The 17,885-nt window shown below is 44.2% G+C and overlaps 2 protein-coding genes across 3 annotated transcripts in view; both read left to right on the top strand.

Moving 5' to 3' along the window:
- The window catches only part of MTRF1L (mitochondrial translation release factor 1 like), a 20,024-nt gene extending 15,166 nt beyond the window's left edge, over positions 1–4,858 (top strand). Inside the window, exons 5-7 of the mRNA XM_066615772.1 lie at positions 631–748; positions 2,273–2,409; positions 4,052–4,858. Coding sequence (XP_066471869.1) covers positions 631–748; positions 2,273–2,409; positions 4,052–4,267 — 471 coding nt within the window. The 3' untranslated portion in view covers positions 4,268–4,858. The remainder of the gene's footprint in view (positions 1–630; positions 749–2,272; positions 2,410–4,051) is intronic.
- FBXO5 (F-box protein 5) lies at positions 4,238–17,885 on the top strand. 2 transcript variants are annotated; one of them, XM_066615758.1, is made up of 5 exons: positions 4,238–4,289; positions 13,594–14,292; positions 14,950–15,040; positions 16,351–16,530; positions 16,973–17,885. In XM_066615758.1, exons 1-5 carry the CDS (start codon positions 4,264–4,266, stop codon positions 17,222–17,224), a joined length of 1,248 nt encoding a protein of 415 aa, XP_066471855.1. In that variant the 5' UTR covers positions 4,238–4,263; the 3' UTR covers positions 17,225–17,885. The 2 variants fall into 2 exon arrangements, with proteins under 2 accessions (XP_066471855.1, XP_066471846.1); XM_066615749.1 differs by having other exon boundaries at positions 16,348–16,530.

Here is a 17,885-nt window from a genome sequence, read left to right as displayed (position 1 = left end):
CTGGCCGGCTGGCCAGCCAACCAGCCCTGCTGCAAGCTGGGCTGGGCTCCCCTCCCTCGTGATCTCTCTCTCTCCCTCTCTCCCCTGGCTCAGGTTGCAGGAGGGGAGGGTAGCCAAGCCAAATGGAGCTGAGCCCAGTCCAGCCCATGGGCAAGAAAGAGACTAGCAGGCAAGCGCGCAGGGTCTTTTATAGTGGGAAATAACGAGATCTGCAAGTCTCACGTTACCTTCCCACTATAAAAGGCCCTGCATGCCGGGCCTTTTATAGTGAACTCAGTGGCAGCGAGGGAAAGCAAGGCACGGAGCTTGCACGGCGGGCCAGCGCGGGCTGGGGTGAGGGCCCATTGGAGGTGGGGGGACCCCCGTGGGGGCCGGATGGGGACCCGCAGCGGGCCGCAAGTGGCCCACGGGCCGAGGTTTGGGCACCCCTGGGATAGCTCATTGAACACATTTTTGTTAGGTATTCTCACTATATTTAGAAGTGTGGATTTTTTTTTTTTGTAGAAACGGAAAGTCTTGTAGAAGCTATTGGATCTTCCAGTGAAAATGTATTTTGCCTTTTTCTGAAATAAGAAGAAACTCCTATTGTTGGTTTACAAAAGATAAGCAAAGCATGTCTTTTCATTACAGATACATCTGATCATTAATCCTAAAGAGTTGCGTATTGACACTAAAAGAGCCAGTGGAGCCGGAGGTCAGCATGTAAATACTACAGATAGTGCTGTACGAATCGTCCACATTCCCACCGGTAAATTACAGATTTTTATTGTGATAGAATCCATTCCTGTGTGTAACCTTGCGAATCTCTTCTCACAACTTATCCCTAAAAGTGGTGCACATGCTTTACATGCAGAAGGTTCCCAATGTTCCTCCAGCTTTAAAAAGGACCTTGGTTAGTAGAGCTGGGAAAGTGCTCTGCTGAGAGCCTAGAGAGCTGCTACCAGTCAGAAGAGAGAGGGAGGAATTATTATTGGGAAATTTCACAGGAATCTAGGAGCAAATATGGATTTCCCATCAAATGTACAGTAAACAAATTCTGCTGGCAATCCTGGCTTTCTGAGACCTAAATGATACATAGGCTTTCTGAGACCTAAATGTAAGTACATTCATTGTACTTACATTTTTAGGTATAAAAAACTCAGGCAAAGTGACTCTATGTGACTGTGTAACTTGGTGCAAGTACAAAGCACATAAGCTATTTCAGGCAGCCCATTGGTTCCCTTGGTTGGCAACATTCAGTCTCGAAAGACTATGGTATAAGCCTACAGCACCTGGTATTCCCAGGCGGTCTCCCATCCAAGTACTAATCAGACCTGACCCTGCTTAGCTTCCAAGATCAGACAAGATCAGGGATGTGCAGGGTAACAGTTGCTGCATTGGTTCCCTTACCCTGTAAAGTTCCACTGATGCCACTATTTAGTGGGTGCAGAACTAAGTAGGCCCATGTCAGGTGGCTCAGGAGAGGGCACAGGATTCAGCAGCAGACTCTTCCACCATCCCTACCCCTCTCTGGGGCCTGATCTGCCTGCTGGCCTGCCTTCTCTTTGCCCAGTTTCGTCCCTTCCCTGCCTTTCACCTGATCTCTCCCCACCCTGAAAAGCTTCCCTGCCACCTGGCATGGATACTCATCATCTGATGCTCCTGCAGTGCGTCCTTTTGGTGCTGCCCTCTCCACTGGTGTGCAGGGTGTCTACTGCCAGTGATAAAGTGCCTTATGGCACTTTTACGACAGCCACCGCAGGCGGTGCACCACAAAGGATCGGGTCCTTAGTTGCTTAAAAGTACTTCCATAGTTTACAGCCTTTGGGGCAATTTTCACCTCCCTGAATATTTTCATACAGAAGTATACATTCATTTGAATTCCCACAAGTGCTATTAAAATAATACTGGAAAAAGTTTATTTACTTGGCCTCTTCTTCTTGTCACATGTAACACTGTGGTTTTTTTTTTCTTTTGCTAGTAGTTAAGTACAGCCAGAAAGACACTTTACATTATCTTACAAATCTATTTTATTTGTAGCTCATTCAATATTTTTCTATTCCCCAACCTTCAAAACTGCTTAGGAAAGCCTCGGGAAGCATACACAGTTCTCAATGAATGTATACTTCCCATGCTCTGATGTTTTGGGGGTAAAATAATAGTGTTATAGTTTTAAATTTTCATTTGTATAAGTCTGATATGCTTATTAGATCTCAACAAGTTTATTGAATTTTAGTCTTCTCTCTATATTCATATTATTCCTGCCCACTATCTATGTTTCTTGTTGTTGTAGGTGTTGTTTCTGAATGTCAGCAAGAAAGATCTCAAATCAAGAATAGAGAAAAAGCTATGCAGAAGCTTCGTGCTAAACTATACAGTAAAAAACTTGAAGAACAGACAAGAAAGAGAGAAATGGCCAGAAAGATTCAGGTAATGTTTATTTTGACAAGGAATGACATCATGTCTGGAGGGTGAGATTGCATTATAGTGTGAAAAAGCATCTGTAGCAAATACGATGTGGAAACACAAGCTGATGGGAAAGAATTGGAAAAGAAAGTTGGCTGAGGCAGAAGGAAGAGATACACAAAATGAAGCTTAGAATGTTAATAGGTTATGATGTGTGATGGAGGAAACTTGATGGTTTTTGAAAGCACAATGATCTAGAACAGGAGCCAGCCCTCGACCCCAAATCATATATTCATCTGGCCCACGGTGGTCCTAAAAAACAATGCAAGTTTGTAATTCTGTCTCTGTAGGACTTACAGTATATGCAAGGGCAGAAGCTTCCTTTAGTGTCATTCTCTGGGCATCTCTCACACATGCCCATCTTTTTTCTTAGTTAGTTCTGCTACCTAATCAGGAGGTTCATACACGTGTATCAAACGTATGTACATTCTTACTATTGACTGTGTCAATAGTGCCCAGTGTCACAGGGCTTCCCCGGACATCAGAAAGCCTTATAAGGGCATAAAAAGTCACTTCTGGTTGCTCGGGAAAACCGGAAGTCACTTTTTTACCTGAAACAGGCATTGAGAGTTGGAGAGGCTGTGCACAGATCCCTGCCCTGCCCTCAGTTTACCCTCTGGACACAACCGGAGCACAGATTTGAACATCCACAGATTGTGGTATTCACAAGTGTTCCAGTAACAACCCCCACAGATAATGAGGGCTTCCTGTGTTATGTATGTCTCTTACGTTCAAAGTGTTACATCCTAAGTAGTGAGGTACAAGGGTGTCTGTATAAGCTATCTTACTCAAGCCCCTCCCTACAAAAACTTCTCCTCAGGGTTGGGAGAATCCTTAGGAACATTTTGGGATGCAGTGTGAGCAGCTGCTGTGGGAGGGGCGAAATCCCCAATAATGGCACAGAGTTAGCTTCTGTTAATTAGGCAAGAGACAGCACGGGTGGTCTTAGGATTCAACCCAATAATGTTTAGCAACTGACATAGCTGCCTATCAGCCTGCTAGGACCCAATTTCGAAATTAATGCCCATAAAAGTTTACCTTCATGCCCTTAAAACATAATTGGCGAATGCCGCTGGCTAAGATCAAGTGGCCACGTGCAAGGCAAGAGTGAGCATGTCTCGCTCTAGCTTTGAATCTAGTGACCTATGGACTTCCAGCCTACCACCTGTAACCCCCTGGAACGGACTTACATACCAGACTCGAATGCTCTATGCTTGTGACTGACAATACTTTCTCAACGTATGTAACCGCGTTTCAGGATCTTGTTTTCTCTACCCAGTTGTTTTTCTGCTTTTAAAATTGAAACATTCTCTAATAAAAAGTTAACCTGTACTACAGTTCTCTTTCTTTGTTATCTTCTTCACTGGTGCACTCTAGATTGTAAGCTGATTGCAAGATGACTGATTTTTGAGGGTTTTTTGCTGTACTCTATCATGTATCAGTAACGATGCTCGATTTATTTATTTAGATAACATTTTATCTATAGCTACACACACACTGTGTTTGTGTGTGTACTCGAGGGAAGGCCATTACCTAAATATTCAATTTAAATGTAAAAGGGAGCATAAAAATGGTAACTGACCATGATTTTTCTTCTTCCTACTAGACTGGAACCAAAGGTAGATCTGAAAAGATCAGAACCTACAACTTTCCGCAAGATCGGGTTACTGATCACAGGATAAATAGATCCGTGCATAACATTGAAAGGTTCATGTTGGGGGAAGAACTGCTGCAGGAAATGATACAGTCCCTAAAAGAATATGCGGACTATGAAATTCTAATGGAAGTAATTTCAGAAAGTGATCCCACCAGAGTGAGATGATCTTCATGTTCTATCATCACAGGTATGGAAAAGCAACCAAACTAGCTACACATCAGTTTGCTTGGACCCACCTAATTCAGAAGTATCTCTCTGCCCCCCCCCAAGCGCTAAAGTAGGACTTATGCAAAACAGTTCTTTGAAGCAAAAGCTGTAATATTTTTGTAATTACCACTGTTTCTTCAGGTAGAGGATTTTAAGTAAGTTTGGTCTTAGAGTGATCCTATTTTCTATTCTTGAAAGGATAGTGTTGCTGCACTCTAAGTGGAACACTGGAATCTCTTGTGATGATTCTCAATCAAAAATGTATTCAGTGCAATAACAATATAAGTATTGGCAACCTTCAGTCTCGAAAGACTCGAAAGACTTTGGTATTTGCTGCACTCTAAGTGTTGCTGCACTCTAAGTGGAACACTGGAATCTCTTGTGATGATTCTCAATCAAAAATGTATTCAGTGCAATAACAGTATAAGTATTGGCAACCTTCAGTCTCGAAAGACTATGGTATCACGCTCTGTAATAACAAAGTTGATGTTATTACAGTATTAATCTAAAATTTAGAAGTAAATTCTGTTGACTTGCAGTGGGATTTCAGTCTGAATCAGTGGTCTGTCATTGGAAAATTATTATGGCTATGATCCTTGACAACAGACACCACACTTTGTAAGTTTCGTCTCTGACTGGTTGTCTCTGTGCTCTGCCAAAGGAAGCATCTTTCAAAGTCTAAGCCTGTTTGTGCAGAATAAGAACATAAGAACATAAGAACAGCCCCACTGGATCAGGCCATAGGCCCATCTAGTCCAGCTTCCTGTATCTCACAGCGGCCCACCAAATGCCCCAGGGAGCACACCAGATAACAAGAGACCTCATCCTGGTGCTCTCCCCTACATCTGGCATTCTGACTTAACCCATTCCTAAAATCAGGAGGTTGCGCATACACATCATGGCTTGTACCCCATAATGGATTTTTCCTCCAGAAACTCGTCCAATCCCCTTTTAAAGGCGTCTAGGCTAGACGCCAGCACCACATCCTGTGGCAAGGAGTTCCACAGACCGACCACGCGCTGAGTAAAGAAATATTTTCTTTTGTCTGTCCTAACCCGCCCAACACTCAATTTTAGTGGATGTCCCCTGGTTCTGGTATTATGTGAGAGTGTAAAGAGAATATCTTAGTTTATTTTATACATTGCATAGGCTGCCTTTCAACTCAAAAAGGTGGCTCACAATTTTTTTTAAAAAGGTGAACCATCATGAAACAGCAAGCAGTTCTAAAAGCAACAAAGCCATAAAACAGCAAACCACAGCAATCTAGAAGGCCAGGTGATTTTATTAGTCAACTACAGCAAAGGCCCCACCAGAAGAAGGTGGTTGTGGTCATCTTAATTAGCCTCCTGAATACAGGAAGAGACCTGGCCTGTTGTATTTACTAGAGTATGGAGTTGTACAGCCACTGAGAAGGCTGTATCCTGAATATGCACCAGCCACCTCTGAGAGTGATGGGGCCTGAACCAGGATCTCCCCTGAATGCCTCCATGTAAAAACATTCATTTGGAGATGGGAGTCCTTCAGGTTATGCACCTGGAGTTATGTATCTGGAGTACATAGATAACCTGGAGTTCAACTTATAAGTAAGCAAAACAATGTCTCACACACTCTTCGCTGCTCTTATCCAAGTTCCTTGCTATTCTACTTTTTAATCATGCATGGGTACTGAGAATCACTTTAGCAACTTCAAGATTTGGCACAGTTAGAGCCAATCCTGTTCTCAGCCTCAGAGTTCTTACTAGAGACTGCGACTGCATTCTTGTACACTCTTTCATGGGAGTAAGTCTAATTGCATAGAATGGGACTTGCTTTCTGAGTAGGCATGAGTAGGATTATGCTGCGTGTGTAGAGCTCTTTGTTTCTCTACTAGCTTCAAAGAAGTTTGTCCAGGCATTCCCTTGTTTAAAACAGGGGCATGATATTTTAGCTACCCTCTGGTCTCCCCTCAACCAGAAAACTAGAAAGAATGAGAGAGTTGTATAGTTCATAAGTTCTCTGCAAGCCTAAAGTAGAATAAAAATTACTATAATGAGAAAATGCTTTTAAATGGCATATTAGGATAATATTTCCTACTTTTTCTAAAGGTAAGATGATTTCAGGCCTTTGCAGAATGGAAGCAGTTTTGTGACTTGTTTGGGGTTTGCTTTCTAACATTCCAGTCTACTAGAAATTAAAACTATTGGGCATCTTCTCATTTGGTAGACTATTTCTAATACAGTAGAACCTCTTTAAGTTGACCACCCAAGAGAATGGAGGAAATTGGTCAACATAGGGAGGTAGTCAACATATGGAAAAATATGTAATACTGTACTTATATTTTTAGTCTTTATTACAGATACCATACCTAAATATATACAGTGAAGATAGAGAAAAAATGCATTCAGAATTATTTATATTACATACATACATATGCTGTATGTGAATTTTTTTTTTTTTTTAAAAAGAGTCAATCCTGGTTTGCTTCTTCTTTTTGGGTAAGGATAAGAAGAGAATGCACTATCAGTGCTGGCTATCCCATTCAACATGCCTGGACATTTATTCACGGCATTTGACTTCAACTGTTTTATCAGATGCCCAACATCCCCTTCCTTTGGAATCTCTGCATCCATGTCGTCCTCACTTTCTTCTTCCACTTTCCCGGGTGCGTCCTTCACTTCTCTGCTGGGCTGTACTTCAGACAATATTGCTTGGAATATTGTTTCCGGATCAGGTTCATTGCAGGTTGCAACCTCATCATCAATTGCAACAAATTCTTCAAAATCTACCCCATCAAATTTGGATGAAGATGGACTGTCTGAAAGGGGTGCAACATGTAGGTCTGGGGTTGTGAGAAATCCTGCTTTCCTGAAACACTTCTGTATTGTTTCTGGCTGAACATTATTCCAAGCAGAACTGATCCAGAAAACACAGTCAAGTACATTAATTGATGCAGCACAAGAACTTGCTTCCCCAGGCAGAGAAGAGATTTGTGTTTTCGCAGTGACCCACTTTAGGAGCTGGGCTTGGTAGTGCATTTTAAATGATCTGATGACGCCTTAGTCAAGAGTATCGCTTTCAGTGGGCAACTGTGCAATGGTCGAAGTGGTCAAGATACAATTTACGGAGGTGGTTAATATAGCAAGGTTGATCTCCCATAGTGTATATGCAGTGTCTGTCCATGCTGTGAAAATTAGGTCAACTTAAGGAGGTGGTCAACTTTGGAGGTTCTGCTGTATTTTGATGCTCCTCCTTTCAAGTCAAGACAGTGATCATTTTTCTTTTCATATACCTGCACCAGGTAATAAATTGGTTAGTGGCATTAAGAACATAAGAACCCTGCTGGATAAGACCAAAGGCCCATCTAGTCCAGCTTCCTGTATCTTATAGTGGCCCACCAGATGCCTCAGGGAGCACACAAGATAACAAGAGACCTGAATCTTAGTGCCACTCCCTTGCATCTGGCACTACTCCTTTGCATTGTTTTGAGATCTGAAGTTCCCCTATCCAAATGCTAGTATGCAAGCTGCAGTGCTCATATCAGATTCCCAGCAATATCATACCAAATGCAGTAAAGATACCAGTGTAATGAAATACAAATGGGCTTAGTTGGTAGTACAGAAATGTATGCTTAACATTAACCTTGTTTCTGCTCTTCAGGAGGTTGCTGCCTCCCTGAATTAACCAAGAAATTCAATGAAATTGGTTTTCTGTGCAGGGGAGTTTCCTTCTCTGTGCCCCTTACAGCTGTGAATTATCCTGTGAAAAGATAATCAACTCTTAAAATGCCATCTAACCTGGGTGAGACTGCATTTGCCTCAGGGTGATCATTTACATGGGGCTGGAAATCTTCCTCCTGCTTTTTCTCTGAGCCAGTAATCTTTCAGTGGAAAACTCTTAACTGTACTCATCCCAAACAGGGAGAATTCAGCTCAGACAAATCCATGATTTCAATTTCTAACAAGGACACATAACTCTACAGTAAGATCTTCTCTGGTATATTTTAGGTTGAGGTAATATATTTATGATTAAAAAATAGCTGCTGAAAAGACAAACTTGCTATGTTCTAAATGTAAGAACTCTAAATGTTAAATCTTGTGATTTTTAGCTAGAAAAATTCAATTTATTGATGTTCCTGGAAGACTTCTCCCAGCATCTCTGTAGACTCCCATGTTTGTTTTTGTATCATGCTGCTATAGATTGAAGAATTTTAAGTTGCATAGCATGATAATGACTGGGAGTTAGAATCTTTCATATGCATTTCAGACAGCCTTTACTATCTAGTCTTTGGGATGTTTTTCAGAGCAAAACAAAATTAAAGGCAACTCTGTTCAGTTGTCGTAATCACCATCAACAGTAATTACATACCGCTTTTCAACAAAAGTTCACAAAGCTGTTTCAGAGAAAAATGAAATAACTAATGACTCCCTGTCCCAAAAGGGCTCACAATCTAAAAAGATGCAAAAGAACACCAGCAGACAGCCACTAGAAAAGAAACTGCTGGGGTGAGGAGGGCTAGTTACTCTCCCCCTGCTAAATAAAAGAGGAGCACCCACTTGAAAAAGTGCCTCTTACCTGGTAAGCAAGGAGGTAGTCATTTCTGCCCAAGGGTGCATATATGCAACAGGGATCAAATGCGTACACCTGTGGTCCGGGCAGAATTAAGCATAAAGGTAGCTTTAAGCATTTATTGCCAGGCAACTTGGAGGGCAGTATGGGAGAACACATGCTATAGACCTGAAATGCTTATGTCTATCATAATACAAGTATTACCCCTGCTAACTGGGTAAGAGGCACTTTTTAAGTGGGTGCTCTTTTATTTAGCAAGGGGAGAGTAACTGGCCCTCCTCACCCCAGCACTGTCTTTCCTAGTGGCTGTTTGCTGGTGTTCTTTTGCATCATTTTAGATTGTGAGCCCTTTTGGGACAGGGAGCCATTAGTTGTTTGATTTTCTCTGTAAACCGCTTTGTGAACTTTCTGTTGAAAAGTGGTATTATTAACAGTAATTATATAATAATAATAGTAATAATAGTAGTAGTAATAGTAATAGCAGTCAAATGTTCAAGGTAACTTATACAGGTTTGGGTTCTGAGGGAAATCAGAGAAGGTTTATACCAACAGAGGAATTTGGCAGGCTTGGTGGTATTATGCATTCTATAATATGAAAGTTCAATGTAGTACAGAATGGTGGTGATAGTGGATGAACTGAGAATGATGTCCACAAATCTAACAATTACCCTTTTCCACAGGACACTAAGATCAGTGTATTTGTCTTGAGTACATCTGTGTTTTCCATTGGATGGGCTCTGGCAATAAGTGTATGAAGGGCTTTTCTAATTAAACTTACAATCTTCCTTTTTTTGTAAGCTCCACGACTGGCCTTGTTGAGATGATTGTCTTTTTTCTCAGTAGCCCTTCCTTCGATGGTATTTGCCATAGGCTTGACTCATCCATAAGGTTCAAGAACTATTACCTCTAATACAAATGCGGAAATGTGCAAAGTATCCTCTCCCACACAAATTACCACATTTGTAATAAATCTAATCCAACAGGATGTGCAACAGGCTCCAATTCAGAAGTAAGTCCCATTGCAGTCAATGGGGCTTACTCCCAGGAAGGTGTAGATAGGGCTGCAGCCACAGGGCCCACTCCATGCCTGTCTACTCAGAAGTCCCATTGCAGTCAATGGGGCTTACACCCAGGAAGGGGTGGATAGGGTTGCAGCCTTATAGAAAGGGGGGGGGCAGGACACGTAGCCACTGCTGCTTGGGAGAGGGTTGAGCAGCTGCAGCGCTCCCTTGTGCCAGGTGGGGCCAGAGAGAAAGAGCGCGGGGCGTTTGCTGGACTAGGCGCTCCCGAACAGAGGTGGAGTCCTCTGCGAGCGCGAGACCAGGCAGGCCCCGCCCAATGGAACGGTGCGGGGCGAAGAGCGCGAGCTCTTTCGAGCCCCAGGGCGCGCGCCGCAGCACGCACCCCCCTGAAGCCCGCCGGCGCGCGTCGCAGCCAGCACATCCTCCCAACCCTCTCTAGGCTCGCGCTGTTCACCTTCAAGCCTGACGAAAGCGAGCACGAGAGGTGGAGGGAGCCGGCACGCCCCCAACGGCAGCCCCTCCCCTCGCCCGCCGGCATTGGCCGCCGCCTCTCCGCCGCAGCCGCATTGGCGGCCGTGCCCGCCGCCCGCTTTCCATTGGCTGCCCGGGTTTTGGATACCAGATTCAAAGTTTTTAAAAGTACCCGGCAAAGGTATTCCGCCCAGACAAGGCAGGGCTGGACGCAGAGTAGGGACGCGCCGCCCAGCCTAGCCCGCCACTGACCCCCCGACTCCAGGTACCTGCCGTCCCCCACCGCCCTGCACCAGCTGCGCACGCCCCCCCTTGCAGGAACAGGCGGCTGCGGCTCAGTCCCCCGGGGAAAGGGGTGGCGGGGCAGCCTGAAGGCCCAGCATAGGGAAGCCTGCAGGGAGCCAGTCCCGCGGGCGGGCGGGAGAATCTCGGCGTGTCTCCCGCGTAGTGACCAGGCTGGCCGGAAAGCCCGCAAAGGCGGGTGGCTCCCTCCTCTCTGGCCTTTCCCGACCAGCAGCGGTGGGGTGGGTGGGCACGTCGTCCCTCTTATTGATGGGGGTTAGGGGTGTGCCTGGGGCTTGGGGGGTAGGGTGGGTGGGTGGATATGGTACCCCCTCTTCATGGTGGGACGTGGATGGCTATGCCCCCTCTTCATGAGAGGGTTGGGGTCTCTTCATGATGTGAATGGGGGTCTGTCTGTGGGGGGGGGGTGGATGGGTATGTCTCCCCCTCTTCATGATGTGGATAGGGGTCTGTCTGTGGGTGGGAGGGTGGGGGTTGAATGGGCATGTCACGCCCTCTTCAGGGCGGGGGTCTCTGCAGGGGAATAGGGGTGGATTGGTACCTCACCCCCACTTCATGATGGGGTAAGGGTCTGTCTGTGGGTGGGGGGCTGAATGGGTCTGTCACCCTCCCTTCATGATGGAAGGTGGGGGTCGGTCTGTCTGTGGATGGAGGTGGTCACCCCCTCTTGGTGGAGGCGGGGGTCTGTCGGGGGTGGGAGGCTGCATGCGCCCTCATGGTGGGGTTTGGGGTTTGCGTGAACCATTAGGCGCTCTGCTTAATTCGTGCCTCCCCATCAAGCCCTGGAGGAATCCCTTTCCATCCCCCCTTCCCTGTGGGGCCGTGTGTGAAAGGGATGGCGGGGAAACGCGTGTTCCGGGGGGGGCAGCCCTCCTCCCTCCAAGGCCCTTGATCGGAGGCCTCTGCAGCTGCAGAGGGAAGAGGGTAAACCTCCCGCCCGAAGGAGCCTGCTCGTTTCCGAAAGGGCGCGGGGCCCGTGCATGGCTGTGCAGCGCGCCATACGGGGCAGAGGGGGGCGCGCTTTCCTGGCCTTTAGGAGGGAGCAAGCTGGGGCTTGGGGGGCCACTCCATAGCCCTCCAAACTGCGTGGCCTCGTGGATAATCAGCCAGCCCGAACCCCTCTCCGCACCTCCCGCGCTCTCCTCCAGGGTCACCTTCTTCTCTGTCAAGCTGAGGGGGAAGGGAGGGTGGAGGTGGCACTGCTCCCTTGGCCCTAAAGCATCCGCCTTAGGAGTGCAGAGGCGCCATAGGGCGCGCGCGCGCGCGTGTGTGTTGACCTTTCATTCAAAGGACCTACAGTACAGGCAGCGAGATGCAAGCTGTCTGGAAAGTCATCAGCTGGCCAAAAGTGGATGGCTGGATGGCAGCAGCTTTCTAGGAAAAGATCATTGTAGGAAGGGCCTTCTGGCATAGGAAGGTCACCATCCCTCTGAATGGGGGAATCATGCAGGGGCTTGATAGAAGGATGGTCTTTTCCCTCTCACACAACATCATAGCCAGGGGGCATCCACTAAAACTGCGTTGGGAGAGTTAGAACCAACAAAATAAAAATATTTATTTACCCAGTGTGTGATTAGTCTGTGGAACTCCTTGCCACAGGATGCAGTGATGCTGCCTGGCCTAGGTTCCTTTAAAAGGGGATTGTCCAATCCCTGAAAAGTGGCTGCCATCAGCATTGCCAATTGTGAGTTACATGGACCGATAGTCTAACTAGTATCCCTTTTCAGGGATTGGGCAAATTTCTGGAGGAAAAGTTGCATTGCAAGTTACAGGCCATGATGGGTATGGGCAGTCTCCTGACTTTAGAAGTAAGCTACCTCAAAATTCCAGCTGCATGGGAAGGCACCAGGATGCAGGTCTCTTGTTGTCATGTGTGCTCCCTGTGGTATCTGGTGGGCCACTGAGATGGGCTAGATGGGCCTTTGGCCTGATCCAGCAGGGCTCTTCTTATTCTTAAGGGGGGGGGGCTGATTAATCATCTGGGATGGGGATGCATAACTGTTCCCAAAGGAAAGCCCTCAAGCAGCATTTGGGGGAAGCAGAACTCAAATGGCTTTTGGGTCTTTCCACAGATTGCAACTGGAAAAGGCAGAAAGGAAGCTAATGGCCCCTTAGTTTGATGGGGGGGGGGGAGTGCTCAGCAGGGTTTTATGAGACCATTCAATTCAGGGTCATCTAACCTCATACTTGTTAAATTTGCCATATTTACTGTCCCATTGAAACTTCCCAAACTGAATATAAGAAGCTGCTCTATACTAGGAATGTAATTCACAGTTGGCAATGCTGATGGCAGCCACTTTTCAGGGTTTCAGGCAGGAATTTTTTGCTGTCCTGCCTGGAGATACCAAACCCTAGTACCTTCTGTAAGCAAAGCATGTGCTTTTATTACTGAGCTACAATCTTTTTTCATTCTATCAAAAACTATGTCTATCTTTGCAAAAATAATCTGTTGCAACTTATGCCTGCACAATAAAATATTTTTAATCATCTGAAGGTAAATGCCATACAATTTATGTTATGACTCTTCACTCTAAATCCTCCTGTTGGCAACCTTCAGTCTCGGAAGACTATGGTATCGCGCTCTGGATGGTGGTTCTGGCACAGCGTCTAGTGTGGCTGGAAAGGCCAATTCGGGAATGACAATCCCTTCCACACTGGGAGCAAGTGTAGTGTGTCCCTGGTCTGTCTCCCTGGCTATGGGCCTTCCTTCTTTGCCTCAGACTGTTGGCCAAGTGTCTCTTCAAACTGGGAAAGGCCATGCTGCACAGCCTGCCTCCAAGCGGGACGCTCAGAGGCCAGGGTTTCCCACCTGTTGAGGTCCATTCCTAAGGCCTTCAGATCCCTCTTGCAGATGTCCTTGACTCTAAATACAGGTAAACAAATAAAAGTGTCTTCTGTAACAATCACTGTGTTGATACAACTTTTGTTTTGTTTTTCTTATAGGAAACTAATCAGAAAAATACTGATACAAACCTTAATCACTCTGAAAATGAAACGTGATTTTAACTGTTACCAAGTTCACTGTGGGCTTTCACCATTAAAACCAGTTGTAACAGACACAAGATCAGAAGAGTCTCATATTGTTCATTATGATGAGTTCTGTAAAGACTGTGCTAAAGAGTATCAGAGGCTATTGTACAGTAACGTGCACCATGGAAGTCCCAAGAATGTCAATGTCAAAAGTGAAGGGAAGCCTGTACATAACAAAGAAAACCACCAGGTATTGTGGAGGCATACTGGAGATGCCAATGAAATGGACAATCACAATGAAGACAGTGGATACTCTTCTGTGTTAGGCAATCAGTTCAATGAATCAATTGAACATAATGATACTCTCTCATTGGCCGGAAACCTCCTTGGTACACCAAATAGCAGTTTCATTCAGAAAAAGAATTTGCTCCCAGTTCTCCATTTTGAGAAATTTGTCTGCTCCACTTTGAAAAAAAATAGTAAAAGAAATCCAAAGTCATGGGCTGTTTTGTTAGACAAGATGGTTTCCAGGGAAAGCATGGGATTTACAAATCTAATTGGCAGAAAAATGGGAATCGATAAGTTGGATATTCTCGGTGAGCTGTTCAACAAGGAGTTCCGGCATCTAGTAGCAAACATCTTAAGACACCTCAGCGATATAGACTTAATAAAGTGAGTTCACCTATGTTCGTTGTTTATAAAATAGAGGTTTTCAATCTGTATTCCTTATAAGCTTTGGTAAAGCTCTACAGATCCTCTTCCTTGTGCAGAGTGCATGAGTGGTGCATGAGGAAAATCAAGCTATATTTGGAGAGTTTGTTTCATAAATGGAAAAGTATAGACGTTGTACAGGGGCTTGTGTACCCATATACAGATCTGCATATGCATTACATTTTCTGCTCACTGTTCTTGGCAGCAGATATCTGGTAGTGATGCTAAGACTCTGAAGAGAAATTCAACCTTCACTAATATATCAGAATAACCATCATTTGATTTAATGTGTGAAGACATTGACAGAAAAGCAAATTCTGTTCCTATGTGTTAATGACCCAACCTTTGGTGGTTTGCAAACCTGACAGGGCAGTTTAGGCTATGCATCAAGCTGCTACTTGGGGGGGGGGAGCAGTGCTGCCCAATCAACATTATAGCCCCACCGCTTGGCAGCAATCTCTAAAAGCCTCTAAATCAGGCAGCAGCCTCAAAAGTTTGAGAACCACTGATACAGCTTATTGCTTGTGTTACAAAGGTGTAATTGTAGAATTGTGTATTTTATTAAGTGATGAGATTTAATGTTTTGTTAATATAACTGAGGTATTTTTTTCATAACAGTGTGGCTAAAGTGAGCACAACATGGAAGAAAATTCTACATGATGACAAGTGGGCTGTTCAGCTGTATAACAAAGCACTAAAGTTAATTTCTGTAAGTTTTGTAACTTCCTCCCCCCTTTCAATTATCAACACAACAAATAGTGGTAAGAGACTCAGTGAGCAGAGCTCCAAAGCTTGCTTTCCTGCTCTCCAAAAAGCCCTCCCATCCTCCCTGAGCCTCTTACTGGTGTTTGTTGCAGTCACATCCAGACCCATAAGTAACTGGAGATTATAATCTCCAGTTGTTTCCAGTGGTACTTTGAATAGATGGAACATGTGAAGTGGTATAGTGGGGGACAAATGTTAAGAAATACTGATCTAGAATACTAGGCTAGAAAAAAGCCATGGTTTGTTCTTACAAGTTTCTGATGTCATAACTATAATAATGAACACCTGTTGACTTTTTCCCTTTGAGGTCCGTAAGCTTTGGCTTGGGTTACTGTTCAGCTATTTGTGGCCGCAGTCAACTCCTCCCAGAATCTTCTGCATGTTGCATGGAAATCTGAGGAGGGGGCTGGTTCTGGTTTAAGAGTCAAAATGGATTAACCACTTTTGCCCAGCCCACAGGTGTACCCATTTGGTCCCTGTTGCGTATATGCAACATTGGGCAGAAATGGCTTAACTTTGTGAGGGGCTTTTATAGAAGCAGTAGCTGCTCAAGTCTCCTGCTCTTGCAATTGACCAAGAATTGGGGGGGGGGGGAGAGATGAATAGCTGCCTTAGCTGCTAGCTTTTGGCCCCTTTCTAAGATATTCACTGCTCACAGCTGGGCTATCGACACACCTGCTTTCTCAGTTGACTCCTGACTTTTGCCTAGGTCAGGGCTCTCCAGACTGCAGTCCAGCACCCTACCTTTTCCTTCCCTTGCATGAATAGCGCTTACCATTTTGCAAGGGAGCCATCTTTCTCTGTCGCTGATCCCCAAACTGCGTTCCAGCCTGCCATGGCAGGCTGGAGAGCAGTTTGGGGGAGATCAGCAATGGGGAAGAACAGCTCCCTGGTAGAGTGGTAAGTGCCAGTTGCACTGGAGACACCTCTCCCATTGCACAGCAATCTCCAGTTTCGAGACTGCTGACTAGCATACCCTACTATAGCACTTATCCTATCATCTAGCAATGTTTTTTAATCTGCATTTTAAATCCATATTTAAATACAGTTAAGTACTGTATAACTGCATTGCTCAGAATTTTAATTTGTAACCCTGTGACTTTTCCTTTCCTATGTACCTTTACTATGGGAAAAGTCTCTGGTTCTTGCATCAAGTTTTGTAAATGAAGGATATCATTTGCTGTTGAATTTGAAGTATTACCCTTTTAAAATTTCAAAATAGACTTTCATAATGAGAATCTTTTCTCTCAGCAGAATAACAACTGCAAACAAGCCGATACAAGAAAATATGCTCTTCACCGAGAAGCGTTAACTCTTGTTCAGAAAGTTGGAACTGCACAAAATGCCACTTCTGAAGCTACATCTAGAATCAAGACAACTAAGCAGAATAACCAGAGTGCTTCTTCGTACAGCCGGCACGCAGAGTTTTCTGAGGTAACATATTTTAAAATGGCAGCATTGTTGAGATTTTGCAACACTATTACTAATAGCTTCAAATATAGTCTAATTAGCATTTGCTGTGAAATTAAGTATGTGAAATAAATGAGGGAGCAGTATAACAAACTGACTGTAAGCTACACTTGCACTTGAAATAGAGGAGGCCTTAGATTGTCTTTAAATGAACTGGGAAAGCTGGGGTATAAAACACTGTGGCTCAGTCAGTCACTACATGGAGTCAGTGTTTAATCCTATGCCCTAGTTTCAGGCGAATGTACTATGTGCTACCCACTCCCCTTTGCACATCTGAGGCTAGGGTATGTCCCGTGTCACAGAGTTAAGATTTAATCCCCGTTTCTGAACTGTGGCCTGGCATGTTTCTACTTTTTTGTTTCTGTTCAGGGGAAGAATAAATGTTTCAGTGTACTTTTCTCAACAGGTTGCCAGAACCTTGAAAAATACAGAGAGTCTGAAAGTTTGTCATCGCTGTGGTTCTCCTTCAAAGTACGATTCCCATCTTCAGAGGGCAGTATGCACCCGTGAAAGCTGTGGTTTTGACTTTTGCACAAAGTGCTTCTGCAAGTACCACAGTGCCAAGGACTGCGCTACTGGAAAGTCTGTGAAGCCAACTTCTAAACTAGGAGCAGCTCCTGGTACCAAAAAAAGCAAACAGAATTTACGGAGATTATAACTTACATATGATAGGCTAGTGCAACATATACCTTGATTTAAAGGCCCAGAAGAGGAGTGACTAAGAATTTTGTTTGGTACAACAGATTTTTTAAAAAGAGAAAATAGAATTGGAGCTGTTCTGTAGTTTTTTAAAGTTTTTAATTTTTAAAACAATTTCATGAGTTTCTTATCTATCTTTGTATTTAAAAAAAAGATATTCTGCAGAAATTTTAAACAATATACGTGTGTTGGAATGAAGGGAGAGAACTGGCTGGTTGGTCATTGTAGCAAGAAGTCAGACAGTGGATTTTTATAGTATGTTCAGGAAACTGAAGGTAAAATAAAATTTAAAGCACTGGCTTTTTAAAATTCTGATTTTCTGCCTCCTTGCAATTTTTAAGATTTACTTTTCAATGCTATGTATGGAAAACTATGCTCTTGGTATTTGAATATTTAACAGATCATTTTCAAAGCATAGGATTTTATTGGATCTTGTAACCTTCCCTGTCGTAACTGGTGAAACAAACAAGCATTGAATGTTTCTTCTTCCACTTTTACATAAATATACATAGCCTGAATATATTAAATCCTGGCTAAATATCCTGATAGCAGGTCTTCCTTTACTTTCCCCAAATTCTGTGTGTTAATTCTGTATATATTTGTAAATACTTAAATATTGT

Source organism: Tiliqua scincoides, chromosome 1 (assembly GCF_035046505.1).
Source record: "Tiliqua scincoides isolate rTilSci1 chromosome 1, rTilSci1.hap2, whole genome shotgun sequence".
Classification (NCBI taxonomy): Eukaryota; Metazoa; Chordata; class Lepidosauria; order Squamata; family Scincidae; genus Tiliqua; species Tiliqua scincoides.
Note: the sequence above shows the minus strand (reverse complement) of the source record. Positions and strands in the feature narration are given on the sequence as shown.

Excerpts from the sequence above, each read along its gene's own strand:
- FBXO5 (XM_066615749.1), top strand. The coding sequence starts at position 4,264 with ATGATCTTCATGTTCTATCATCACAG. Across the intron at positions 15,041-16,347 it reads AAGCACTAAAGTTAATTTCT|CAGAATAACAACTGCAAACA; the intron begins GTAAGTTTTGTA and ends CTTTTCTCTCAG. Across the intron at positions 16,531-16,972 it reads GGCACGCAGAGTTTTCTGAG|GTTGCCAGAACCTTGAAAAA; the intron begins GTAACATATTTT and ends TTTTCTCAACAG.